Source organism: Notechis scutatus, chromosome 5 (genome assembly GCF_049901735.1).
Source record: "Notechis scutatus isolate UNSWTSFEM ecotype Mainland chromosome 5, rNotScu1.2, whole genome shotgun sequence".
In the NCBI taxonomy this organism is placed as follows: domain Eukaryota; kingdom Metazoa; phylum Chordata; class Lepidosauria; order Squamata; family Elapidae; genus Notechis; species Notechis scutatus.
Genome location: NC_142013.1, coordinates 113,396,648 through 113,424,044, shown reverse-complemented (window position 1 = coordinate 113,424,044; position 27,397 = coordinate 113,396,648). Strand labels below are relative to the sequence as shown.

Genomic DNA, 27,397 nt, shown 5'->3' with positions numbered 1-27,397 from the left:
AAGGAGGAGGAGGAGGGGGGAGGAGAAGGAGGAGGAAGAAAGGAGGTGAGGAGGAGGAGGAAAAAGGAGAAGAAAAAGAGAAGGAGTAAGGAGGAGAAAGGAGGAGGGAGAAGAAGAAGGAGGAGGAGGAGGGGGGAAGAGGAGGAGGAGGAGGAAGAAGAAGAAGAGGAGGAGAGGAGTAGAAAGAAAGAAAAAGAGGAGAAAGGAGGAGGAGGAGGAAGGAGAAAGGAGGAGGAAGGAAGAGAAAGAAAGAGAAGGAGGAGGAAAAGAAGAAGAGGAGGAGGAGGAGGAGGAGGAGGAGGAGGAGGAGGAGGAGGAGGAGGAGGAGGAGGAGGAGGAGGAGGAGGAGGAGGAGGAGGAGGAGGAGGAGAAAGAAAGAAAAAGAGGAGGAGGAGGAAAAAGAAGGAGAAAGGAGGGGTGGAGGAGGAAGAAGAAGGAGAAGAAGAAAAAGAAGAGGAATAAAAAGAAGAGGAGGAAGGAGGAGCTTCTTGAATGAAAAGCAAAACATTTGATGCCTGGGAATCTCCATAGACTTTTGCCTGAATCTTGACTGAATTTGTTCAATCGTGTTTTTATGGACAACAGTGGAATCCACATTCTCCCTCAAAGAAACATCTCAGATCTAAGTCTCATTTTTAATCTGTCAATCAATTCTCAGAGTCGCCATCCTTTCACCCAGCAAACAAGCCCACCCTGGTTCTTTCGCCGCTGACAACATAAAGCAAAAAAAAAAACAAAAAACAGGAAAAGCACCTTTATACTGTAGTCAGTAGAATTGTGTCCCAGATCCCAACATACAGGAGACAAATTCAGTGCCCAAAATACTGCAATAAAAGAATCTTAAGATTCTACACCGTCCCAGAGGAAGGGACGAATAAGAGAAACAGAACGAAGGCAAAGTTATAAGATATTTAAGATGCAATTCCGCCGGCAGAAGAAGAAGAAAAAAAAAAGGAAAAATATAATTTTAATCATTCAGGAAGGGACACTTCCACATTACAAATTCTAAAAACCCTTCCTTAAATTGATTTATGTTTTTCTTTCCCCTCGATATTTTAATTACAAAATGTAAGGCTGTATCAGTGCATAAGTTGCTTTATTGAGTACCGTATTAAAACAAAATTTGTAAGGCACACTTCTCTAGAGTTCCCTCAAAACCAGGCCAACATTTTAGATTAGATTAACAGATTTGGACCAGGGACCTTGTAGGTCATCTAGTCCACCCCCACCCCACCCCGGCCCAAGCAGGAGACCTTACGCCATTTCTGACAAATGGCAGTCCAGTCTCTTCTTGAAAGTCTCAAATTTACAGGTAGTCCTTGACTTCCAACAGTTCGCTTAATGACGGTTCAAAGTTACAACGGCGTTGGGAAATAAAATGACTTAAGGCCATGTTTATACACACACACACACACACACACATATTTCCCTGTTCAGAGGAAGACCCAGGCCCACCCCCTCTTCATCCTAAGGCAGGCAGGGAGGAACGGAGAAGGGAGCAATGTGGGTTGGGTGGCTTATGGGGGAGGAAAGGGCCCTGATTCCCTTCATTAGCCACAGCTGGGAAGAGCGTTTAAGAGAGATGCAAGCTGAGTGCGGCAGCTGCTGGGAGCAAATTTGAGTTTATCTTGTGTTGACTTTGGTTATCTGTGTTCCTAAGTCTTCCCAACCGTGTTGAGTTATTGCCGTGCCTTCACGTCTGGAATTCTTGCTCCTGCCCTGCCCGACTAATTACCTCATTTTGCCTTGATTGGAGTTTAAGTTACAGTTTGTGTTGACCACATTTTGGACTTGATTCTCTGCAGCCAAAGGCTGTTTACCTGGGAGAGTTTTTCTCCAGCCCAGAAGGTAACCAGGACATTGGGGGCAAAGTTGGAGCTAATAAAGGGACTCCTACTGATGATCTGACTGGGTTGCCTTTGTGCCACATCCCTTTGGGTCATCACAGTGGGCAGAGAAATCACAAAATGGGACAAAGCTCATTTAGCAACCGTCTCAGTTAGCAATGGAAATGTGGGCTCAACGGCGGTCATAAGTCAAGGTCTACCTGTATACAACTGGACACCCACAAGCTGTAACCACACCCTCCAATTCCTCTAAACCCAGCTGAATAAATTACCACATTTTTCCCAATCGAAAAAAAAAAAACCAAAATGAAAAAAAAAAAAAAACCAATATTCAATCGATATCTCTTATTTTAAAAGCGCCGAAATAAGTTCCTTCCGGGGAGTGGTCCAGCAAGGAAGGGTAGGAGACCTGGAGGCTCACCATCTCTCCCGACTTCAGTTTGAAGAACCCGCTGACGTTGACCGAGAAAAAATGAAACTCGGATTCGCCCGACCAGTTCTTGGTGCTTCCGCCTTTCATCAGGACGACCGAGTTTCTCCGCCTGGCATCGGTTTTGGTCACGTACACCATCAGCTGCAGCGTCTGGCCAGTCAGGTTGCCCGACGTTTCGTGGTGCCTGAAGTACACGTTGGCGTACAGGTAGTAAAAGCCGTCGTGATTGGCTATGAGCCTGCCGTCACTGAAGGTCATGTTCAGCACGTTTGCCCAGCCTTTGTCATGGTGCCAACATGTCAGATTCACTTTCCCGGTGCCTGAGAAGAGAAGATTAAGGGGGGGAAAAAAGAATAATAAAGTATTTGCTTCCTCCTTGTGGGGATTAGAAATAGTCCTCGCTTAACGACTTATTGATAAATCAATCAGATTAGAGCTGGGAGGGAGCTTGGAGGTCTTCTAGTCCAACCCCTACTCAGCCAGAAGACCCTATGCCGTTCCAGAAAAAATGGTTATCCAATCTCTTTAAAATAAAATTAGAGCTAGGAAGGACCTTGGAGGTCTTCAAGTCCATCCCCCTGCTCAGACAGGAGAAAACCCTAGACCAGTGGGGACTAACCTTTTTGAGCTCCTGTGCCAAAAATTGTGCGGGGGCTTGCACGCTCACGCCAGCACACAGAGGGCAATGCCCCCCCCCACGCCCCCTATGCATGTGCGCACAATATCCCCCCACCCACCCACTTCCCGCTGCCCCCTTACCTGCACTGCACCTCCCAGCTGATTTTTTGCTGGTTTGAGGCCTTTTCAGCATCCCAGAGGCTTGAGGAAGGCTTCTGCAGGCTTTGCAGGCCGAAAACTAGGCCCGTTTTGTCACTTCCGGCATTTTCGGAAAAACAGGAAGTGACAAAACAGGGCTAGTTTTCGCCTGCAAGCCCGCAGAAGCCTTCCACAAGCCTTTGGGAGGCCGAAAAAGGCCTCAAACCTGCCGAAAATCAGCTGGGAGGTATGCGCAGGCGCAGTGAGGTAAGTTTGCCTGCAGCTCGCGTGCCGGCACAAATGGCTCCGCATGTCACCTGTGGCACACGTGCCACAGGTTCGCCATCTCGGCTCTATACCATTTCAGACAAATGGGGGTCCAGCCTCTTCTTGAAAACCTCCAGTGATGAAGCACCTATAACTTCTGAAGGCAACTTCTGTTCTGCTGGCTAATTATCCTCACTGTTCGTTCTAAGGGACCTTGGAGGTCTTCTAGCCCAACCCCCTGCTCACCGCCAGGAGACCCTATGCCATTCCAGACAAATGGTTACTCGATCTCTTTAGAAGAGATTAAAGCTGGAAGCGACCTTGGAGGGCTTCTAGTCCAACCTCGCATGGCAAAAGTGTCAGAGTATATTCATAAACTGGAATAGAGCATGGTAACAAGGTCAGCCAATGCATAGGCATAGCAACTAAGTCAGCCAATGAGGACTGTTTGGAAACTGAAACTAGAAGTAACCTAGGCTGGCAACTGAAACTAGAATAGCCTAGGCTGGAAACTGAAACCAGAAGTAGCTTAGGCATGGCTCTATATTAAGCTCTGCAACTCTGCAACTATGTTAAGCTCTATCTATTAAAAATGAAACTGCTTCTCTCCTCTTGCTTGCCTGCTGAACTAAAATAAAAGAGAAACTAACTTGCTTGCGGAAGACTGGAGCTCTGCTCTGAACTTGCAACCTGTTTCTGTCTGAGTTTGCTCCATGTTGGAGAAATCTACAGCTGGTTTGTAAAATCTACTTGTTCTGTTTATAAAGAAGTTGAACGAAGCATCAGCCACCTGTGTTTATTTTTCTGGCGCTGAATTAACGCTGCAAAACTCTGGAAAAAAAAGTTTGAAAGTGAGCTTACCAGATGGAATATTGTGGCTATCAATTATAAGATGAGCAAATGGCGCTTTCTCCGGCTTGCTTTTCTTGGTGGAATCTGACCAGGAAGCTCCCATTGTGGCTGTTGGGGAGGAAAAAAAAAACCCATCATGTTAAAATCAGAAACTGAAATCTTCCCTCAGCTGAAGGTTCTTGACAAGAAAGAAACACTTACATTTCTCCAATCTTGACTGGTCTTTTCCAGCGCTCAGACGCTGGACTTCCTAAAAAGGAAAAAAAATGCATTTAATACAGTTGAGTGGGATTGTAGCTAAAACTATGGCACTCCAGGAGAGATAAGATCTGATCTCCAGATGGTTAGCGCTACAATTGTGGGAGAAGAATTGGCCAAATCTGGGGGGTGTGGAGTCAAAAGAGGGATTAGCTTAGAATCTCTACATAGCCACAAGCGGTTAGCCCAACTCCCCAGAATTCTGTGGATTCTTATCTAACTAACTCCAAGCAGGTGCTAACCGTTGAGTTTCTAAGGTTCCTACGTGCAGGCATGAGTGGCAATACATCAGTTTAATTGAACCTCAATCAGAATAGAGCGTGTGCGCAGGGCTGCTCGAAGGAAAGAGCATCTGCAGCAGCACAGGCGACTCGGGAGTAAGGCTGCAAGGTGATGGCCCCTCCCTTAAGGGATAAAAGCCAGCGGAGAAACTGAGGTTCTTTGCAGGAAGCAAAGAAGTTTGATACTCGTCCTGGTGGACGTCAGAATATCTGAGTTGGTGTTTGGAGACTCTTTGATTTAGTGTTTAGGAACTTTATCTGTTGTTCTTGGCAGTCTTGTAAAAACTTGGCAAACTCTTCCTTGTTGGAGCTAATTAGTTGGAAGCAGCCTTTTATCTGTGAAGAAACAGGATTTGTTAATGAAACAGTAAAAGGTTGTGCTGTCACCTTTGTCTTGTGTACCTCTTGGAACCAGGTTTGGGTCAGAACAAGTAATGAGCAGCTATGATGATTAAAATGCTTTTGGGGAAAATTACGACAGAACCACTTCCCTTAATTTGCAAGCACAATCTGAAATCCATACGACTTTTCCTACCCTGAGTTGAGAAACTATCTTTCGTGGTAACCAAAACTATCATATGCAGCACCAAATTTTGCAATAGCACTAGAAGTAGCACTTATATACTGCTTCACAGTGCTTTACAAGCAATTTTTACAGAGTCAGCATATTGCCCCCCAACAATCTGGTTCCTCATTTTACCCACCTAGGAAGGATGGAAGGCTGAGTCAATCTTGAGCCGGTCAGGATTGAACTGCCGGCAGTTGGCAGAATTAGCCTGAAATACTGCATTCTAACCAACTGCACCACCACGGCTCTTTAGCAAAGATCTACACATTATATCCAAAAACTTCCACTGAAATTACATCTGTGTGCCCAGGCATTTTTCACTTCTGGTTTCAAAACATTAGAAACCCACAATTGCGACGAAAGCTTCACATTGGACGGGATCTGCACATCCAAACAGGCAATATCACCCACATTATGCTCTCCATCACTTCTGAAGCAGGGAAGACTCCAAATCTCAGGGCAGATCCCTCAGGATCTGGATGTCAACTCGTAAAACATTCCTATGCTTGTTTCCAAGTTGCCATAAGCGGGAGGGGGGGGGCAAAACCCGAAGGAGCAGATCGGCAATTAAAACCAGAAGTGCATTCCACACTTATCTTAAAAAGATTGTAGCTAGGCTACCGGATCTTCTGCCCCGGGGAAAATCCTTCATTGGAGAATGTGACTGGTGACACACCCAGCCCATGAATATGTTTTGTTGGAGAATCTGATTAATAGCACATGGGGGGGGGGACAAATCAGGGTCAGGGGTGTCCATAAATTATGCGTGTCAGAGTTGGCTTCCTACGGGTTAATGCCAGACATGTTGCTCCTAATAAATCTTTTGGATTTTTTTTGAAGCTTGGCTCAAGGCTCATGAGTTAATTAGGGCAATCGCCTGACACTAGAATCTAATTAATGAGGGATATTTCCTAAAAGATAATTTCTCAGAGACGTAGGTCTACCACCCCCACCCCAAACCAGGAAGAAAGCCGTGATAATTTGGGGGGGCATGATTAAAGACAGAAATCTTCAGCGATCTTCCAAATACACGTGGGTGTGCACTTATGCATCCCTTATTGTCTAAGCCTAACCCCAGAGAGAACGCTGGGAAACAGTGATGAGGTGAATACTAAGAAGAAGATCAAACCTCATTATCTCGCAGGAAATCGAATGTTTTCTAGCTCTGTAGGGCCAGGAAGGAAGCTGCAGAGGAAAGCATCAATCTTTCAAAACTTTCACTAGCAAGCCACAGAGAGTGGCCCCACGAATCGCAAAGGAGCTACCAAAATAAAGGCCGGCATTTCAGTTCACGGTGAAAAATAAGATCACGGAATAAAAACTCTGTCAAGGGGTCGCAAAGTCCCTATGCTAATGAACTTCCAAGATTTTGAAAATGGAATGAGACTGAAAAGGACAATCCCGCCCCTGGTCTCTTTTTTGTTCATCCATTTCCTTGCAGAATGCTTTCATCTGAAGGGTGGCATTAAGCAGGGTTGGGTGGGATGGCCTTCATTCTTTCCCTCGCTCCCTGATTCCAAGGTGATATTTTTGCCTACATAAAAGAGAGGAGGAGAAAGAGGAGGAGGAGGAGGAGGAGGAGGAGGAGGAGAGGGGGAGGAGGAGGGGAAGGAAGAAGAAGAAGAAGAGGAGGAAGAGGAAGAGGAGGAGGAGGAGGAGAAGAAGAAGAAGAAGAAGAGGAGGAGGAGGAGGAGGAGGAGGAGGAGAAGAAGAAGAAGAGGAGGGGGAGGGGGAGGGGGAGGAGGAGGAGGAGGAGGAGGAGGAGGAGGAGGAGGAGGAGAGGGGGGGGAGGAGGGGGGAGGAAGAAGAAGAAGAAGAAGAGGAGGAAGAGGAGGAGGAGGAGGAGGAGGAGGAGGAGGAGGAGGAGGAGGAGGAGAAGAAGAAGAAGAAGAAGAAGAAGAAGAAGAAGAAGAAGAAGAAGAAGAAGAAGAAGAAGAAGAAGAAGAAGAAGAAGAAGAAGAAGAGGAGGAGGAGGAGGAGGAGGAGGAGGGGGAGGGGGAGGAGGAGGAAGAAGAAGAAGAAGAGGAGGAGGAAGAGGAGGAGGAGGAGAAGAAGAGGAGGAGGAGGAGAAGAGGAGGAGGAGGAGGTGGAGGAGGAGAAGGAGAAGAAGAAGAGGGGGAGGGGGAGGAGGAGGAAGAAGAAGAGGAGGAGGAGGAGGAGGAGGAGGAGGAGGGAGAAGAGAAGGAGGAGGAGGAGAAGGAGAAGAAGAGGGGGAGAGGGAGGAGGAGGAGGAGGAAGAAGAAGAAGAGGAGGAGGAAAAAGAAGAACAAGAAGGAAGGAAGGAAGGAAGGAAGGAAGGAAGGAAGGAAGGAAGGAAGGAAGAAAGAAAGAAAGAGAAAGAAAGAAAGAAAGAAAGAAAGAAAGAAAGAAAGAAAGAAAGAAAGAAAGAAAGGTCACAAATGACGCCACATACCTCTTTCACAACCTCACTTAAGCCATCAACGAAGCCCAGGAGACCACACGTTCATGGCCAGATTCAATAAATACCCCCAGCGCGCCAACGTCAAGCCTCCTTCATCAGCCTCAGGGTAAACGTTGTCTCCTGAGCAGAGGCCGGCCCTCGGGAGGTTCCACGGGGTGAAGGGTTTGGTTGCCAAGTGCGGAGGACAAGTCTGGGCCTGACCCAGCTCCCCTCAGCCGTCCACTCCTGGGACGGCTGCCAAGGGGAACGGCAAAAAGGCTCTCTCAACCGACCAGCGTCTTCCATGGTGGTTTGCAAAAAGCCTTCTAAGCCCTTGCGCACACACACACACACACACACAAAGCCAGCAGGAAAGAAAAAAACACCTTTGTGTTGACATTGCGCGAATAAACGTGATAAGCTGGGGACTTTACCCCCATTGGCCAAGGACCGACAAGGAAGGAAAAACCGTCGGTCAGGTTTGAGTGGAAACGAGACTTTTGCCAGCCATGCCCACCAAGCCACGCCTATAGAACTGGCAGTAAAAAAAAAAAATTGAATCCCACCATTGGACTAACTTATGAACGGTGGAGATTCGCTGAACAATCATGGCCAGTAATGTCGGAAAACGGAGCAAAACTCCCCTAACCCATTTCTCACTGAAGCACATACATTCAGAGTGTGGGAGTGTCCATTGTGGTCATAAGTCAAGGACTACCTGTGCTTGTCATGGTTGGTCCCCCATTAAATGAAGATCTAGAAGACTGTTGTTTAAACGACAGCTGTTGAGATCCTCTCTCAGACAATTAAAAGGAAATTAAGGAAGTCTCCGTCTTATCTTTTTTTGGGAATATATGGGAAGGAAAGACCGTTGAGTTGCTGCCACTTCCTGTAACACCACCGCCTTCTTCTTGAGAAAGACTCATTAGAAACCCGGTGAGAATCGCGCTCGGAACAGGATGCTCTGGGTTAAGAAGCAGATGCCAAGTTTCCTTTTTGCCAATCTGGTCAGGTGATTCTAAAATGGATGTGGTTTGTAATGCTGAGGTGTTTTGATTTGGGGGCCTCTTAAAAGAGTTGAGAAATTTAAGATCACGGCATCTGGCCTTTTCGATTCCTGGCAAATAGATGGGGAAGAAATGGAGGGAGTGACAGATTTATTTTTATTTTTTTTCTGGGCTCCTAGATCACTGCAGATGGGGACTGCAGCCAAGAAATTTAAAAAAAAAAAACGCTTGCTCCTGGGGAGGAAAGCTATGGCAAAGCTAGACAGCCTACTCAAAAGCAGAGACATCCCCCTGCCAACCAAAGTGCGTAGAGTCAAGGCTGTGGTTTTCCCAGTTGCAAGTCATGGCTGTGAAAGTTGGACCGTAAGGAAGGCTCAACGCCAAAGAATGGAGGCCTTTGAACTCTGGTGCTGGAGGAGACCCCTGCAAGTCCCTTGGTCTGCAAGGCCATCCAACCGGTCAGTCCTAGAGGAGATCAACCCTGACTGCTCTTTAGAAGGCCAGATCCTAAAGAGGAAACTCAAAGACTTTGGCCACCTCATGAGAAGGAAGGAAGGACTCCCTGGAGAAGAGCCGAATGCTGGGAACGATGGAGGGCAAAAGAAGAAGAAGGGGACGGCAGAGAAGGAGGTGGCTGGATGGAGTCACTGAAGCAGTCGGCTTAAATGGACTCCAGAAGATGGTGGACAGGAAGGCCTGGAGGAACATTGTCCATGGGGTCGCGTTGGGTTGGACACGACTTTGCAACCAACAACAACAACAAAGAGATGAGAGAACCTGAAGAGAACATCTCCTTTCAAGTGATCCTGTCTTTACATCTTCCCAACTTGTATGATAACCTGAAGCCCAAACAAGGAATAATGGATGGAAACTGAACAAGGAGAGATTCAACGTGGAATTTTTCTGACAGTGAGAACCATCAGCCCGTGGAACAGAAGTTACCTTCAGAGGTTCATCACTGGAGGCTTTTAGGAAGAGACTGGACTGCCATCTGTCAGAAATGGTGTAGGGTCTCCTGCTTGTGCGGAGGGGTTGGACTAGATGACCTACAAAGTCCCTTCCAACTCTGTTATTCTGTAATCTGTTGTAGTGGTGCTTTCAAGGAAACTATGAAAGGCCGCCTCTTAATGAAAGTACTAAGAGCTGGAAGGGACTTTGGAGGTCTTCTAGTACCTATTATTTCCTCCTTGCTTTGAAGGAAGAATAGGGTTTATTATTCTCCATAGATTAGTTTAGTTCACAAGACCACACTCGAAAAGAAGAACATTCTTTATATTTTACTTCGAGGTTTCTGTACGAGGCGGAAGCGGGCTGTCTAAGGTGACCCTGAAACTTCCACCAACTTCCAACCTGGAGTAGACTGACCTTTTGCATTACTCTTTGGAAAGCCTGCTTCATCCTTCGACATGATTCAGACAACAGCCTTGTCTCTTGGTTGGCCAAGGTGGCTTCTGGCAGATCTACGTTCTCTGGAAGTCTCAGGAAGGACCTTAAACAGTTGGTATCCTCTTCGGAAATTCGGTGAGGGTCCATCTGGAACAAATTATTCAAAAACAGCTAAGTGCTTTCAAGTCATATTTGTTGAGCCTCAAAGACACAGAACAACACTAGCCTGGGGAGGAGGGGGAAACAATAACCCAAATCTCTCTTTCAGAGTTATTAACTACTAGCTCGATACCCATGCTTCGCTACGAAACTACGTGGTCGGGCTGTTTTGGGGGAGAAAAATAAGAAAAGGGGAAATTGTGCCTCTGCCTACCAGCATCCTTTGGTATTTATCTGGCCAGCATCCTCTCAGTGTGTGAGAAAGTTGAGGTCTGTTTGGAAATGGAAACATGGAAACTGAAACAGTACTTGCTGTGTGAGCAAGGAGACAGCAAGGAGCCTGGGCGTGGCTTAGCTCAACTGTTCTGTACTAAAGCTGCTTGGTGTTGTGAAACTGAAACTGAAACTCCTCTGCTTGTGTTTTGCACTTGGAGAGATTTCTTTTCAGGTGGGGAGGGAGAGTAGAACTCCTTAGCATCAGAGCGTGTTAATAATAATAATATAGGAAATACTCTAAATGCTCTGATGGTCATTTGGAAAAATCCTTTCTTACTGAGCCCCTAGAAGCCAAGAGGAACATATGGGCCAAACTTCAAGTTTGTAGGCTTTACGGTTCTGGAGATTTTGTGATGATGCGTGAGAACCTGGGTGGAGTTAAAAGAGAACTCAGCCTAGAACCTCTACGTAGCCACAAGCGATCTAAATCTCGCCTCCCTTGAGAACTATTGCCCTTACATAACTCCAACCAGGTGTTAACAATTAGTTGAGAAGATTCCTGTCCATTGGCTATTTAACAATAAATCATAATTGGACCTGTATTTCTAATAGATCCATTGTTCCAGGTAACTAGGAGTAGAAAAACCAGGACGCCATCCTACGTGAAATTATCTAAAGGGCTTCTTTGGCAATCTCTAGGGATGCAAGATTCTGCCACACCAGTACTATTTACATTTGAGGAAAATACCACAGGTAGGAGCAAGATCTGGGAGGAATTATAAGTTTGACTTGGCTGGGCGATCTCTCTTAAGATATGGGCCAGACGTAAGGATGGTGCTAAGCTTTGGGTAGATGGCTTTGTTGACTGACTGGTTGTATTTATACCTTGGACAAGGCTCTCAGGGAGGGAGGGAGGAAAAGACAGAAAAGGGAAGGGAGAAAGGGAGGGAGGGAGGGAGGGAGGGAGGGAAGGAGGGAAGGAAGGAAGGAAGGAAGGAAGGAAGGAAGGAAGGAAGGAAGGAAGGAAGGAAGGAAGGAAGGAAGGAAGGAGAAAGGGTGGAAGGAAGGAGGGAAGGAGGGAGGGAGGATAAGGAAGGAAGGTTAAGTAAGTAAGGGAAGGAAGGAAGGAAGGAAGGAAGGAAGGAGGGGGAGAAAGGGAAGAAGGAAAGAAAAAGGGCAGGAAGGAGAAAGGGCAGAAGGGAGGGAGGAAGGAAGGGAGGAAGGAAGGAAGGAAGGAAGATCATCCCCATTTTTGAGCCTACGTGATAGGAGAATGAGACAGAGGATGAGAAGGAAAAAGGAATTAGTGGTGAAGAGGCAGAATGACAGAATAACCAACTTGGAAGGGACCTTGGAGGTCTTCTAGTCCAGGGGTCCCCAACCGCCGGTCCGCGGACCGTACCGGTCGCGGAACAACCCTTACCGGGCCGCTGGTTGCTGGGCGCCGCCATCTTTTTTAAAGCGCTTGGTGAGCTTTTCCGGTAGAAAGCCATTTCTACCCGAAAAGCTCACCAGAAGCTGCTGGCGCCGCTATCTTTTTATGACGAACAGCGCCCGGTGACGTCACCGAAGCGCCTTTTCGTCATAAAAGATGGCGGCGCCCAGTTGACGCCTGGTACCGGCGCGGCGCCCAGCTGATGTCGGAACCGGCCGCAGGCGTCGAAAAGGTTGGGGATCCCTGTTCTAGTCCAACCCTCTGCTCAAGGAGGAAAGCCTATAAGATTTCAGTCAAACAGCTTCCAGTCCCTTCTTAAAAACTCCTGTGATGAAGCACCCACAGCTTCTAGTGGCAAGCTGTTCCAGTGGTTAATTATCCTCACTGTTAAGAAGTTTCTCCTTAGTTCTAGGCTGCTTCTCTCCTTGTTGAGTTTCCACCCATTGCTTCTTGCTCTACCTTCAGGTGCTTTGGAGACTAGCTTGACTCCCTCTTCTTTGGGGCGGCCCCTGAGATATTGGAAGACTGTTATCATGTCACCTCCAAGTCCTTCTTTTCATAGTCTCTGCTTATCAGGAGATTGTTCTCCATGAGACAAGTTTCTTTCCTCCAGAACGTAAGTTATCACAAACACATTTTCAATTCAAGACTTTTATTACCTGGCTATCTCTTGCTGAGTTAAAGTTAAAGATAGGCAGGTTATCTGATGCCCATTTAAGCCATCTTATAGGTGGCCGTGCTATAGAAGAAGCCTGGGAGATGATTTTGGGAACCTAGATAGATGAAATGGTATAAATTGTCTCTGTGAAATTGCAGGAAAACCAAAGGAAACTAGAGAGAGGCTGCCAAGATTATCCAATCTTTTGAAAGAAAAAGCACTTGAATGTGGCTGGGTTTTTGTTTTGTTTTTAAAGTCCAGCAAGGCATATCTGGCTTGTTCACATGCAGTTAACACACAACTTTCCAAGAAGTGAGAAAAGCTGTGGCAAAACCCAAGCCCGCAAGTACTGTACATTGGCTCTCGTCTAGATGCTTGATGGGAAAACTTGAATCCAGCAGAAAGTTCAAAATTCAAAACAGAAGACGACCTTCCTTTGGGAGATGGGATGGATATACGGAACATCCTGTGGGATTTTCCACAGAAATATTGCTAGTATTCAAAGAACCTGGCAGATGGAAGCCCCCTCGATGAAACCTGACTGGTCTCAGAAAGGCAACCAAGGTCAGGCCTGGTTTGTACTTGGATGGAAGACAAGCAAGAAATCAGAAGATCTTTGTGCTAAACTGGGAAGATGGAACGATATCCTGGAAGACCACTTCCTTTCTTTCCTTCCTCAGTCCTTTCCCTCTTTCCTTCCTTCCTCTTTTTCTCCCTCCCTTCCTTCTTTCCTCCCTTCCTTTCCTTCCTCCGTCCTTTCCCTCTTTCCTTCCTTCCTCTTTCTCTCCCTCCCTTCTTTCTCTCCCTCCCTTCCTTTCCTTCTTCCATCCCTCCCTCCCTTCCTTCCTTCTTTCCTTCCTTCCTCCTTCCTCCTTCCTCGTCCTTTCCTTCCTGTCCCTCCTTCCCTTCCTTTCACCCTCTTTCTCCCCTCCCTTCCTTCTTTCCTTCCTTCCTCCCTCCCTCTCTTCCTCCTTCCTTCTCCTTCTTCCATCCCTTCCTTTTCCTCCCTCCCTTCCTTTCCTTCTTCCATCCCTCCATCCCTTCCTTCTTTCCTTCCTCCCTTCCATCCTTCCTTTCCTTCTTCTGTCCCTCCATCCCTTCCTTCTTTTCCTTCCTCCTCCCTCTCTTCCTTCCTCCATCCCTCCCCTCCTTCCTTCCTTCCTTCCTCTGTCTCTCCTTCCCTTCCTTTTGCCCTCTTTCCCTCCCTCCCTCACTCTTTCCTCCTTCCTCTTTCTTCCTTCCTCCCTCCCTTCCCTCCTTCCTTCATTTCCTCCCTCCCTCCCCTTCGCCCTTTCTCCCCCCACCCTTCTTTCTTTCCTTCCTTCCTTCCTCCCTCTCTCTCCCTCCTTCCGTCCCTCCCTTCTCCCTATCTGAAGCAAGGGATTCTTGTATGATGCTCCTAAGAAAACCTAGGTAGTCACTCACAGTTACATTCAATTTGAAGCAGCATTATTTTTTTTTTAAAAAAAGCCATACCATTTAGAATTAACTTTAAATTAGTGACTACTTTTGCTTTCATAAATTGACACACTGACCAATGTGGACAGTTCAAAAACAATTCAGAGGAAGTTCTCCAACATTTTCGTGAACTATTCATTAACGACCCCAAGGTTTTCAGATTTTCAGTAGGAAAGCTGGAAAACAGTGTGTCGACTTGCAGAAGCAAAAAAAATAGCCACTAATTATTCCATTATTATTTTTCTGTCCGTTAGAAGAGTTGAGGCACAAGCTAACAAATGAATAAATGTCTACCCTTCTTGTTGTCTTGTGTGTCGCATGGATTGAAGGGTGGAAGGAAAGTAGAAATCCTTGGGAGGTAAGGCTTTCTCAAAGGAAGAAGAAAACAGAGAAGAGGAGAAGGAAGGAAGGATGGAAGGAAGGAAGGAAGGAAGGAAGGAAGGAAGGAAGGAAGGAAGGAAGGAAGGAAGGAAGGAAGGAAGGAAACAGAGGAGAGGAGAAGGAAGGAAGAGAGAAAGAAAGAAAGAAAGAAAGAAAGAAAGAAAGAAAGAAAGAAAGAAAGAAAGAAAGAAAGAAAGAAAGAAAGAGAGAGAGAGAGAAAGAGAGAGAGAGAGAGAGAGAAAGAAAGAAAGAAAGAAAGAAAGAAAGAAAGAAAGAAAGAAAGAAAGAAAGAAAGAAAGAAAGAAAGAAAACAGGACAAGAGAAGGAAGGAAGTAAACAGAGGAGAGAAGGAAGGAAGAGAGAGAGAGAGAGAGAAAGAAAAAAGAAAGAAAGAAAACAGGCCAGGAGAAGGAAGGAAGGAAGGAAGGAAGGAAGGAAGGAAGGAAGTAAACAAGGAAGAAGGAGGAAACAGAGAGAGAGAGAGGGAGGAAGGAAGGAGAGAAGGAAGGAAGGAAGGAAGGAAGGAAGGAAGAAGGAAAGAAGGAAGGAAAGAAAGAAAGAAAGAAAGAAAGAAAGAAAGAAAGAAAGAAAGAAAGAAAGAAAGAAAACAGGACAGGAGAAGGAAGGAAGAAAACAGAGGAGAGGAGAAGGAAGGGAGAGAGAGAGAGAGAGAGAGAGAGAGAGAGAAAGAAAGAAAGAAAGAAAGAAAGAAAGAAAGAAAGAAAGAAAGAAAGAAAGAAAGAAAGAAAGAAAGAAAGAAAGAAAGAAAGAAAGAAAACAAACAGAGGAAAGGAGAAGGAAGAAAAGGGAGGGAGATAATGAGAGGGAGGGACTCTCAGGAAAGTCCTGCCTTAGCACTTGGCCACCACAGGTACCACCAACACAAGAGTCATCAAGCTGGCCACTGTGGCCACGCCCATCCCCAGGCACACCACCCCCGGCCCTCCTAGGTCAAACACAACCCTGATGCGGCCCTCAATGAAACCGAGTTTGCAGTTCCTCGCACATCCATGCTAGTCATTTCCGGCTCTAGGGGGCGGTGCTCATCTCCATTACAAAGCCGAAGAAGAGCCAGCCCCGTCCGAAGACGTCTCCGTGGTCATGTGGCCGGCATGACTAAATGCCTTCGAAGGCGCATGGAACGCTGTTCCCTTCCCACCAAAGGTAGTCCCTGTTTTTCTATTTGCATTTTTTACGTGCTTTCGAACTGCTAGGTTGGCAGAAGCTGGGACAAGTAACGGGAGCTCACTCCATTATGCGGCGCTAGGGATTCGAACCGCCAAACTGCCGACCTTTCTGATCGACAAGTTCAGCGTCTGAGCCACTGAGCCACCGCAGCATCCCTTAACCTCTTCTTTTTAGTCCTTCTCTCCTCATCGTCTCCTTAAGCGTGGTCTGTTTCTAGCCAAGGTCCACCAAAATGAAACCAGGCCACCAAAGAACCACGGTAGCTGGACACACCATCAAAGCTGACACCAGCCAAAGTCCAGGACAGCTCAAAGAAATAGCGCAAGGGAGGGAGATGGGGAGAGATCGGGCCCATAGAAGCACCAAGAGTCAGACTCAACGTAACGGATACCGCCATCATCATATTCATCACTAAAATGATTCTCCCAATTCTTCACTAGCCCTCTTTCTCGTTCCTTGTCCTTATTTTTATTTGTTTGTTTGTTTTGTTTGCTTGTCAAGCATGTAATGAGAAAAAAAGTGTGTATGAACATAACATATAAACATATAAGTATGTATGTGTATAAACAGGTATATAGGTATATGAACTTACAATTATGTGTATAAATCAGTATATAGGTATATAAACATATAAGCATATGTGTGTATAAACAGGTATATAGGTATATACATTTATAATTATGTGTATAAATCAGTATATAGGTATATGAACTTATAAGTATATGTGTGTATAAACAGGTATATAGGTATATACATTTATAATTATGTGTATAAATCGGTATATAGGAATATAAACATATAAGTATATGTGTGTATAAACAGGTATATAGGTATATAAATTTATAATTATGTGTATAAATTGGTATATAGGTATATAAACATATAAGTATATGTGTGTATAAGCAGATATATATAGGTATATGAACTTATAAGTATATATGTGTATAAACAGGTATATGGGTATATAAACATAAGTATATATGGGTATAAACAGGTATATAGGTATATAAACATATAAGTATATGTGTGCATAAACAGTTATACAAGTATATACATAATAAATGAGTATGAATAAATGGATAAATGGGAACAGTAGGACAAGGACGGTAGGCACACTGATGCGCTTATGCACGCCCCCTTACAGACCTCTGAGGAATGGGGTGAGGTCCACAGGATAGTCGGAAGGGACCTTGTAGGTCATCTATTCCAACCCCCACCCATCCAAGCAGGAGACCCTGCACCATTTCTGATAGAGGGCAGTCCAGTCTCTTCTTGAAAGCCTCCAGGGATGAAGCTCCCCAACTTCCAAAGGGAAATTCTGTTCCATGGGTTGATGGTTCTCCCTGTCAGAAAATTTCTCCTTATTTCTAGGTTGAATCTCTCCTTGACCAGTTTTCATCCATTACTCCTTGTCTGGCCTTCAGGTGCCTTGGAAAATAGCTTGACCCCCTCCTCCTCTCTGGGGCAGCCCCTCAAATATTGGAAGGCTGCTCTCCTGCCTCCCGTGGTCCTTCTCTTCCCTAGACTAGCCAGGCCCAGTTCCTGGAGTCATTCAATGTATGTTTTAGTCCCCAGTCCCCTCCTCATCCTGGTTGCTCTTCTCTGCACTTTTTCTAGAGTCTCAACATCTTTTTTACAGTGTGATGACCAAAACTGCATGCAGGTGTGGCCTTACTAAGACAAGAATCAAAGCTAGGACCATGCAAACCATGTTCAACCTCCCAGTCAGGCTACTGCTCCTTTGACTCAATCTGGAGTTGCTTAGCTGGTGCCCTCCAAGCATGCTTTATCTTGGCAACTGCATCCTACAATTAGTCTTCTCCCCTTTGATGTTCACACAAAGTTGACTTCCAACTCCAAGGATCGACTTTAGTCTCTGCTTCTTACTTTCACCGGGGAAAGTTTAAAAAAAAAATGCAGCCACGTTTCTAACCAGTTTCAACCAGTTTCTAACCATCCCCTCTTTTTTTTTTCCCAGTTCCTTGTTTTTGACAAAATGGTCTGTACAAAATGCTCTGCATTTATAGCCCTGCCAGAAATACAACGGAACGGAACTCTGCTTGTTTTTCGCTGCTGCTAGCAAAGTAAAAGTAAAAAAAGGGTAGAATAAAAGAAAAGAAAAAAAGAAAACTTACGCACAATTTTGGAAGCAGGAAAAAGGGCACCACCAGAGGGTGTTGTTATAAAAAAAAATATTAGACTGCATAGAGATGGACAAGCTAACGTTGAAATTAAAAGATAAGGAAGATTCGATATATTATACAGTCTGGGACGCCTGGTATGAATGGTTTAAGAATAAAAAGAAGTTAAAGTGGCAATTAGGTAAAGAACGAAAAAATATGTAAATATGTATTATGGAGAAAATTGAAATGCGAGATGACAATATATTGATTTGTAGTAAGAGTAAGGAAATAACTATGTAATGGTAACGGAATAAGAAACTACATATAGAAAAATGTAAGGAAGGGTAAAAGATGTCTTGATGTTGATACAATGATGTATGAAGTTTTATTTTAGGTTTTTTAATCTTTGAAAATTGAATAAAATATTATTTAAAGAAAGAAAACCATCCAGAGCAAATACAATGCAGGATGAAATAAATAAAAGATGATTCTATACTTGTGTAAGGGTCTCCTTAATGAGCAGGGGGTTGGACTAGATGACCTACAAAGGTCCCTTCCAACCCTGATAATCGGTTAAACATATGCTGTGCTCTAGTGGGAAAACGCAAGAGAATTTTGAAGAAGGTTGTGTTTAGGCATACCAACAGCACTTAAAAATTGCAATCCCCCCCCCCAGTCATTTAAAACTCAAAAATAGTCCCCTTTGTAGAATCTTTAACATGCTTCAGTGCTATTTATTTATGCCTGGAGGGAAAATCCTAATCAGAACGACAGAATGACAAAATAACAGAGCCGAAAGGGACTTTGGAGGTCTTCTAGTCCAACCCTTAACACAATTATAGAATCTCAGAGCTGGAAGGGATCTTGGAGGTCATCTAGTCCAACCCCTCTGCTCAAGCAGGAGCCCCTTACACAATTACAGAATCTCAGAGCTGGAAAGGACCTCGGAGGTCGTCTAGTCCAACCCCTCTGCTCAAATAGGAGACCCTGTACCAACCACGAAAAAAAGGTTGTCCAATCCTTTCGTTCCATCTGCCACATTCACATGAACGCTTGCCCAACCAAGAAACTCATTATTTTCTTTCTCAAAACAAAACAAAACACACACAAAAAGATATCTGAAAAAGAGAAACCTCATCTCAGAAAGGCTTTTTGCAAGAATAAAAAAATCAATCAATCAATCAGCAAACGTTAACTTTCAACTTCCTTTTTAAGGGTTGGAGGGTTTTTTTTTGTTTTGTTTGAAAGGCAAGCCGAAAAGGCATCTCAACCAAGACAACAGGGTAATTTCCAAGAAAAAGAAAAAAAGAAAGAGAAAAAGGGGGGGGGGGGCTAAGGCCTTTTCGCAACCCCAAATCTTAAACCACACTGGAGGTTCCTCCCCACCCCCAGTTCTCTCCCCCCCCCCTGAGCAATGCCAACCTAGCGCATTTTGCGCATTGCGTGGCCCACAATAAAATCCCCTTCGCTTGCTAAGATGGGGGGGCCTGCTTTCCCCCAAATGAGAGACAGAGGCATTTCTTCAATCCCTCGACAGAGAAAAGAAACATCATTTATCCTTTTGGTCCAATTTAGGGGAAAGAAAAGGGGGGGAAAAAAACTTTGAAGAGATGCCAGTCCTAACAAGTCAGCGATTTCCGCAAGCGAGGCTCTTTTTCTCTCTCTCCAAATCACGTCCTCTGCTCTTCAGTAAATAAACCAAAACGTGGACACAAGACACACATTTGTCCATTTCTCTCTCCCTCCCCCTCCCCCCCTCTCTGTCTCTGTGTTGGTGTGTGTGTGTGTGACAGAGAAATAGAGAGAGAGGGACAGAGAGAGGGAGGGAGTTGGAAGGGACCTTGGAGGTCTTCTAGTCCAACTCCAAGAGAGGGAGGCAGAGAGAGAGGGAGGGAGGGAGACAGAGAAGGAGGGAGAGGGAGAAAGGGAGGGAGAATGAGAGAGAGAGAGACAAACAGAGACAAAGAGAGAGAGAATGAGAGACAGAGAACAAGAGACAGAGTGAGAGAGACAGAGAGAGACAGAGAGAAATGAGAGAGAGTGAGAGACAGAGAGTGAGAGTGAGAGTGAGAGACAGACAGAGAGAGAGAGAGAGAAATGAGAGAGAGAAATGAGAGAGAAAGAGAGAGAGAGAGACTGAGAGAGAAATGAGAGAGAAGAGACAGAGAGAGAGAGAAAATGAGAGAGAGAGAGACAGAGAGAGAGAGAGAGAGAGACTGAGAGAGAGAAATGAGAGAGAAAGAGAGAGAGAGAGAGACTGAGAGAAATGACAGAGAGACAGAGACAGAGAGAGACTGAGAGAGAGAAATGAGAGAGAAAGAGAGAGAGAGAGAGAGAGAAATGAGAGAGAGACAGAGACAGAGAGAGAGAGAGAGAAATGAGAGAGAGAGAGAGACAGAGAGAGAGAGAGAGAGAGAGACTGAGAGAGAGAAATGAGAGAGAAAGAGAGAGAGAGAGACTGAGAGAAATGAGAGAGAGACAGAGACAGAGAGAGAGAGAGAGAGAGAGAAATGAGAGAGAGAGAGAGAGAGAGAGAGAGAGAGAGAGAGAGAGAGAGAGAGAGAGAGAGAGAGACCAGGCTGGGAAAGTCTTTGTGCAGCCATGAATATAAGAAGCCTGGGAAATGGGCTTTGGGGGAACGGCGGGTGAAGAACTAACTATCAGGCATCTTAACCACACTGGACAAGCTTGCTGGGAGTGAGCAATGACAATAGTTGGCTTGGCAGCCCTGCCCAGAAGTGGGATCTTGTCTGGGGTGGGGAGAATGACGCCCCCTCCCCTCTTCAGAATCCCAGGGAGATGTGGCTTGGCTTCTGAGGAGACCCACAAGCTTTGGCCTGGCCATCCAGAACTGGAGTTTGACAGGCCTGGTTTGAAAAACCGGCTCCTTCTGCCTCCCTAAACACCCCTGAGGTTATCCAGGGTTCCTCCGATCTCTCTCTTCTTCGCCGTGGCGTCTGCCTGAAACTCCGTTCCTTCCAGTTGCATCGCACAAGCCAAAAGAGGCTAAGCTACCCCAACTGAGATATAAAACTGAGCTGCTTTAAAGAGAGAAAGAGATTGAGGGAGAGGGAAGGAAGGGTAAAGGGAGAGGGAGCAAGGGGGAGAGAGGGAGAGGGAGAAGAAGGGAAAGAGAGAGGGGGAGGGACAGAGAAGGAGAGGGAGGAGAGGGAGAGGGAGAAAGAGGGAGGAAAGGAAGGAAGGGATGAGAGAGAGTGGAAGGGAAAGGAGAGAGGGAGAAGGAAAGGGAGAGAGGAGGAGAGGGGAAGAGGGAGTGGGAAGGAGGGAAAAGAGAGAGAGGGGAAGGAGGGGAGGGGAGGAGAGCCAGAGAGAATGGGAGGAGGGAGAGGGAGGGAGGGAGAGGGAGGGAGGGGGAGAGGGAGGGGAAGGAGGGAAAAAGAGAGGGAGAGGGAAGGAGGGAGAGGGGGAGGGAGGGAGAGGGAGAGAGGGAAAGGGAGAGAGGGAGGAAAGGAGAGCCAGAGAGAATGGGAGGGAGGGAGTGGGAAGGAGGAAAAGAGAGAGAGGATGGAGGGAAAGAGAGAGAGAGAGAGGGAGGGGGAAAGGGAAGGGAGGGAGAGGGAGGGAGGAAGACACAAGGCTTTCACTTTCTCAAACTCTGCATGGTGAAAATACACTCACTTTCACCTTGATTTCAAACAGAGTAGCAAATATTCACACCTCCCGATTGGATGCATCGGGTCAATATCAACCCTCAGCTGGCCAAGATCACAAGATCACAAGTCCCATCATCCGGCTGTCTCTCACACACACACGCACACGCAGCTCAGCAACTTGAACAAGAGTGTTCATTTCCTTTCACCTAGGCCTTGTCACTTCATCCAATCCAAACACCCACTTCTTTTTTTTTCTTTCTAATGTCTTCCTAACTCTAGGGTTGTTGGGGAGAGATGCCCAGTTTACTCAACTTAGTAAAACTCGGACACTTTCTGCGGAGGTGGCTGTCCCTCCAGATCACGCTGGCCTCCGAAAGAAAGCAGACAAGGGGAAGACTGCATGCCACACCAACTTTGCCAACTAGTAGCAACTCCCTTCACGTAGTCCCTTTGGTCTCTGGCTGGTCTCTAACATGCACCCCCCTCTCCTTGCACACACACACAAACACACACACACACCCTCCAATCATTCCCAGGGCTTTGCCTCCCTAAGGAAGCTTATCTTGGGCTCAGGAGTTAGAACCAAGTGGAGAATCCTGAAGGATTCCGGAAACAATAACCACCTGGCCCAACCAGCGAGCACCAATCTGGCCCCAGCAGAGGCAAAATTTGCAAAGGAAAGAAAAGAGCTTTGCGCAACAGACACGAAATCTGCAAAAATCTGCAAAGGAGAGAACTTTGCAAAGTAAAGAGAAGCAACCTAGAACAAAGAAGAAATTAACTGGTGGAATGGATGCCACCAGAAGTTGTGGGTGCTCCAACTCTGGAAGTTTTTAAAAAAGAGATTGGACAACCATTTGTCTGAAATTGGTATAGGGTTTTCTGCCTAGGCAGGAAGGTTGGGCTAGAAGACCTCCAAGGTCCCTTCCAACTCTGTTATTCTATTGTAATAGATGTGAAACCTGCAAGGAAATAACTTTGCACAACCAACACAAAAATCTGCAAGGAAGGAGGGGGGAAACTTTGGGAAAGAGGCGAAAAATTTAAGCAAAGAAGAGAACTTTGCAAAACTCATCAAGGAGAGAAGAAACCAAGAACAAAAAGAAACCAGTAGAACTGCTTGCCTTCAGAAGTTGTGAATGCTCCAACACTGGAGGTTTTCAAGAAGAGATTGGACCCCCATTAGTCTGAAATGAGGTAGGGTTTCCCATCTGAGTAGTGGGCTGGACTAGAAGACCTCCAAGGTCCCTCTTCCAACTCTGTTAGCCTATTCGAATAGATGTGAAATCTGCAAGGAAATAACTTTGCAAACAACAGACGCAAAATCCGCAAGGAAGGGAAAAGAACTTGGTGAAACAGAGGCGAAATCTTAGAGAACTTTGCTGAAACAGACCCGAACCCTGCAGGGAAGGAACGTGGCGAAACAGACCCGAACCCTGCAAGGAAAAAAGGTGGCGAAGGAGACCCGAACCCTGCAGGGAAAGAAGGTGGCGAAACAGACCCGAACCCTGCAGGGAAAGAAGGTGGCGAAACAGACCCGAACCCTGCAAGGAAAAAAGGTGGCGAAACAGACCCGAACCCTGCAAGGAAAAAAGGTGGCGAAACAGACCCGAACCCTGCAAGGAAAAAAGGTGGCGAAACAGATCCGAACTCTGCAAGAAAAGAACTTGGCGAAACAGACCCGAACCCTGCAGGGAAGGACCGTGGCGAAACAGAGGCGAAATCTGCAAGAACTTGGCGAAACAGGCGCGAAATCCACCAGGCAAGGACAGAACTTGGCAAAGTTTGCAAGCCGACGGACGATCCCGGCTTCCCTTTGCCCCGATTTCAACAGCTCTTTTCTGGGGGGGGAGGGTGGAGATCCGCCCGCAGAGATCCCCTCCTTGGGGAAACGCCGAAGGATCCCGCCCGATCCCTTCCTTTGAAAAAGGCTCCCTCCTCCCCGTCTCCATCCTCCCGGCGCTGCTCCCTTCGGAGCGCGGCGCACTCACCTGCGCTTTGAAGTAGAGGAAGAGCGCCAGGCTGCAGATGACCTGGCCGAGGCCCAGCAGGACCAGGGCGGCCAGGAGGGCTCGGGAGGCGGACGGAGAGTGAGACGGGGCGGACGCAAGTCCGGACGGCTGCAAGGAGGGCGAAGGGGGAGAGCCGCCCTCGGCGCCGCCGGCCCCCAGCTCCTCGGCGCCGCGCAGGTACTTGGAATAGTCTCGGCTGGCGCGCCGCATCTCCGAGCGCTCCCGCCGACCTCCGGCGCTGCCCCAGGCTGAGCGGACGGCCCGCTCCGGCCGGCCCTTTATCAACTCGGCCCGGCCCACCCACCCACCGCCCCTGGGCCGGCCTTCCCCCACCCCCAGCCCACATCCCCTTCCTCCGGCGCCGCCCAAGGGAGTGCCAGGCTCCGGAGCGCTGCGCGGGGCCGCGGAGGGAGAGAGAGAGAGAGAGAGAGAGAAGCGCCTCCTGGTGCAGTTGGCACCTCCCCGGGAGACCCCTTTCCCCCTCCCCCAATGTACTTGATGAAATGTCTAGAAGAGATCAAAGCGAACTTAGGAAAAAGAAGCGTTAAGAAGGGGGAAAGATACAGGAGGGAGAGAGAGAAAGGCAAAAGAAAGGCAGAAAAGACAAACAGAAAGAGAAAGGTAGGGAGGGAGGGAGGAAAAGAAAGAAAGAGAAAGGAAGGAAGGGCAAGAAAGAGAAAGAAAGAAAGAAGGAGGGAGGGAAAGACAGACAGAAAAGAAAGACAGAAAGAGAAAGGAAAGAAGGAAAAGAAAGAAAGAGGGAGAGGAGAGAAAGACAGAAAGAGAAAGGAAAGAAGGAAAAGAAAGAGGGAGGGAGGGAGGGAAAGAAAGACAGGCAGAAAAGAAAGACAAAAAGAGAAAGGAAGGAAGGAAAAGAAACAAAGAAAGGGGAGAAAGGCAGACAGAAAAGAAAGACAGAAAGAGGAAGGAAGGAAGGAAGGAAAAGAAAGAGGGAGGGAGGGAGAGAAAGACAGAAAATGAAGATAGAAAGAGAAAAGAAGGGAAAGAAAAAGAAAGAAAGACAGAAAGAAAGAAAGAAAGAAAGAAAGAAAGACAGAAAGACAGAAAGAAAGAAAGAAAGAAAGAAAGAAAGAAAGAAAGAAAGAAAGAAGGAGGGAGGGAGGTGGATAAAGATAGATAGATAGATAGATAGATAGATAGATAGATAGATAGATAGATAGATAGATAGATAGATAGATAGATAGATAGATAGAAAGATGGAGACAAATGACAGAAAAGAAAGAGAACGGAAGAAAGGAAAAAAAAGAAAGAGGGAGGGAGAGAGAGAAAGGCAGCCGGCGGACAGAAAAGAAAGACAGAAAGAGAAAGGAAGGAAGAAAAAGACAGAAAGAAGAGAAAAAGAAAGAAAACAGGAGAGGAGAAAGGAAGGAAGGAAGAGAAGAAGGAAGGAGATGCATGAAAGAGAGGGAGGGGATAAAGAACAGAGGACAGGAGAAGGTGGATGGAAGGAAGGAAGGAAGGAAGGAAGGAAGGAAGGAAGGAAGGAAGGAAGGAACTTCCAACTTCCAACAGTTACAAATGCAAAATGCCTTTTGATCTAACATTCCCAATCATGGACATTTCTACTCCTCCCATCCCAAAATCAACGTAGCATTTCTTTCCATTTCTAGCCAAAGGTAGTTTCCAATGACAAACACAAAGTTAGGCTGCATTTTTGCTTTAATCGTTGCAGCATCTCAAGCAGATTCCACTGACTTCGCCATCTCTTCATCCGTTGTGGGAATCGGGGAGTCTTTAAACGGCAACCCTGGAGGGAAAGAGGCCAACTCAGCTAATTGGAAGTTGGGGAACAGTCAGGAAACCCCGGCCACCTGGCCCAGAGGCTCAGCCTCCCGTCTGCAGGACCCCAACAAAGCATGTTGGGTGAACGTTTGAGTGGCAGGCCCTGTCTTGCCAAAAAAGTCTGCGTTGGATCAGGCTAAACATTATTTTTTATAAAGTTTCAGGCTTTAGGACAGACTTGGAAAGCGTTTTCTTATCCTAATTTACCTCCTCGCAGTGTTTTTGTGCACATGGAGCCTTTGTATCCAAAAGGAGAGGGGGAGAGGGAGAGAGAGGGGAGGGGGGAGGGGAGAGAAGAGGAGAGAGGAGAGAGAGAAGGAGAGGGAGAGAGGAAGAGAGAGGAGAGGAAGAGGAGGGAGAGGGGGAGAGAGAGGAGAGAGGAAGAGAGGGGGAGAGAGAGGAGAGAGAGAGGGAGGGGGAGGGAGGGAGGGAGAGAGAAGGAGAGAGGAAGAGAAAGGGAGGGAGAGAGGGAGTGGGAGGGAGGGAGAGAGGGAGGGAGAAGGAGAGAGGAAGAGAAAGGGAGGGAGAGGGAGGGAAGAGAGAGGGAGAGAGGGGGAGAGTGAGAGAAGGAGGGGGAGGGAGGGAGAGAGATATGAAGAGAACAGGGAGAGAGAAAGGGAGGGAGAGAGTGGGAGGGAGGGAGGGAGGAGGAGGGGAGGAGAGAGAAAGAAAGAGGGAGGGAGGGGGAGGAGGGAGGGGGAGGGGAGGGAGGAGGGGGAGGGAGGGGAAAGAGATATATATTAATAGATGAGAAAGAGAGTAATAGATGAGAGAGTAGAGAGATTTAACCACACCATTGAATGAGTCCAAAATTTCTGTTGCTAAATGAGACATTTGTGAAGTGGGTTTTGCCCCATTTTACAATCTTCCTTGCCACATTTGTTAAGTGAATCCCTACGGTTGTTACGTTAATTTGGCTTCCCCGTTGATCTTGGTTGTCCAAAGTTCACAAAAGGAGATCACCTGACCCCGGGACATTGCAACTGCCATAAGTACATGCCAGTTGCCAAGCATCTGAATCTTGATCACATGACCACGGGGATGCCACAACAGTCATAAGTGTGAAAAAGGGTCATGTCACTTTTTTCAGTGCTGTTGTAACTGTGAATGGTCACTAAATGAATTATAAGTCAAGGACTACCTGTAGGCCTTTTCTTTTCTCCTTTTTGTTAAACGTTTTATTTATTTGTTTGTTTGTTTGTTTATTTTACTTGTAGGCCTTTTCAACAGCTATCCTATCTCTGTGTAATAAGTGGTCTCCTAGAATCCATCTATTCCTCTCTTTTTTCACTGTAGCAAAGACCAAGTCTTTTAAAACTATTAGAAATTCTGTTTGTATAAAGCACCACACAGAACAAACAAAGAGCACAGTCACCATGTGCTTTACTGCTCAACTGTTTTTACTGTAACCAGAAACAGGAACCACAACTTAGACCAAAAGAGCAAAGAGAGAGAGAATGTGTGTGTGTGTGTGTGTGTGTTTTCTTAAGTTTTCGCGGGTACTTACATGTATGGTATTCAGCTTTGTTCAGGTATCTTCCCACGTCATTATAGTTGTGCTTTTAAAGTTGTAGCAAAGTTTTGGCAGAATCTCATCTGCCATCATCAGGCTTCTGTATAGTGTTTGGCTATGGTACATAATTTGTAAATACTGCCATCTACTGAATACTACTGTAGTTGTTGCATAAATATATATTCCAACAATGTCTTCCAACAAAAACAACATTTGGAAATTAAGAGCGGCAGTAGTACCTCCTCATCAATTTTTGCCGCTGATGATGATAATGAGGTTTGCTATTTGATTTTTTTTTTTTTTTTGGAATGTGGATGTGTCAATGGTCAATGTGGTATTGTGGTCAATGGTATTGACACATTGAGCAGTATAGAAGGGTTAGTAAATGAATTAGATTTTTAGAATTAAAAAAATTCACACAGAAGAATCCAGAATCACAGCAGAAATGCGCACGATGCAACAAATTGATTTTTGCAAATCCTTTCAGTATGGCAAAATCCCTTTTGGTATTCTGAAGGTGAAAATCACACTCAAGAGGTTTGGGAAGAAATAAGAGACACTATAAAACCTGAAGCTTACAGAAACATTATTTTGAGTTTCAAAGTGACATAGATCGAAATGACTTTCAGAGCAAAAAGAAAAAAAAAAACCAGGGAGCCTGAAAAACAGAAATTTCACACTGTTGCAAAGGCAATTTATTCTGTTAAAAATAATTGGATGCTACCTTCAACCTAAAAGCATTTGCTATGGGTTTTCTGACTTTCTTTCTTTCCAATAGACA

At 46.1% G+C, this 27,397-nt stretch overlaps 1 protein-coding gene across 1 annotated transcript; it reads right to left on the bottom strand.

Annotated features, from left to right (window-relative positions):
- Positions 1-1,239: 1,239 nt before the first annotated feature.
- On the bottom strand, positions 1,240-23,558 carry TNFSF11 (TNF superfamily member 11). The gene is made up of 5 exons (XM_087967451.1): positions 23,280-23,558; positions 10,036-10,203; positions 4,357-4,405; positions 4,165-4,263; positions 1,240-2,600 (listed from the first exon to the last, which is right to left on the bottom strand). The coding sequence occupies exons 1-5, from the start codon at positions 23,508-23,510 to the stop codon at positions 2,179-2,181; spliced, it is 969 nt and encodes a 322-aa protein (XP_087823577.1). The 5' UTR covers positions 23,511-23,558; the 3' UTR covers positions 1,240-2,178.
- Between the last annotated feature and the right edge of the window lie 3,839 nt (positions 23,559-27,397).

Bases quoted from the DNA above. Each gene is read 5' to 3' on its own strand.
- TNFSF11 (XM_087967451.1), bottom strand. From the start codon at position 23,510: ATGCGGCGCGCCAGCCGAGACTATTCCAAGTACCTGCGCGGCGCCGAG. The intron at 4,406-10,035 runs GTCAGTCTACTC...TTTCCTTTTTAG, and splicing joins TCCAAAGAGTAATGCAAAAG to GAAGTCCAGCGTCTGAGCGC. The intron at 4,264-4,356 runs GTAAGTGTTTCT...CCTCCCCAACAG, and splicing joins CCAGTCAAGATTGGAGAAAT to CCACAATGGGAGCTTCCTGG.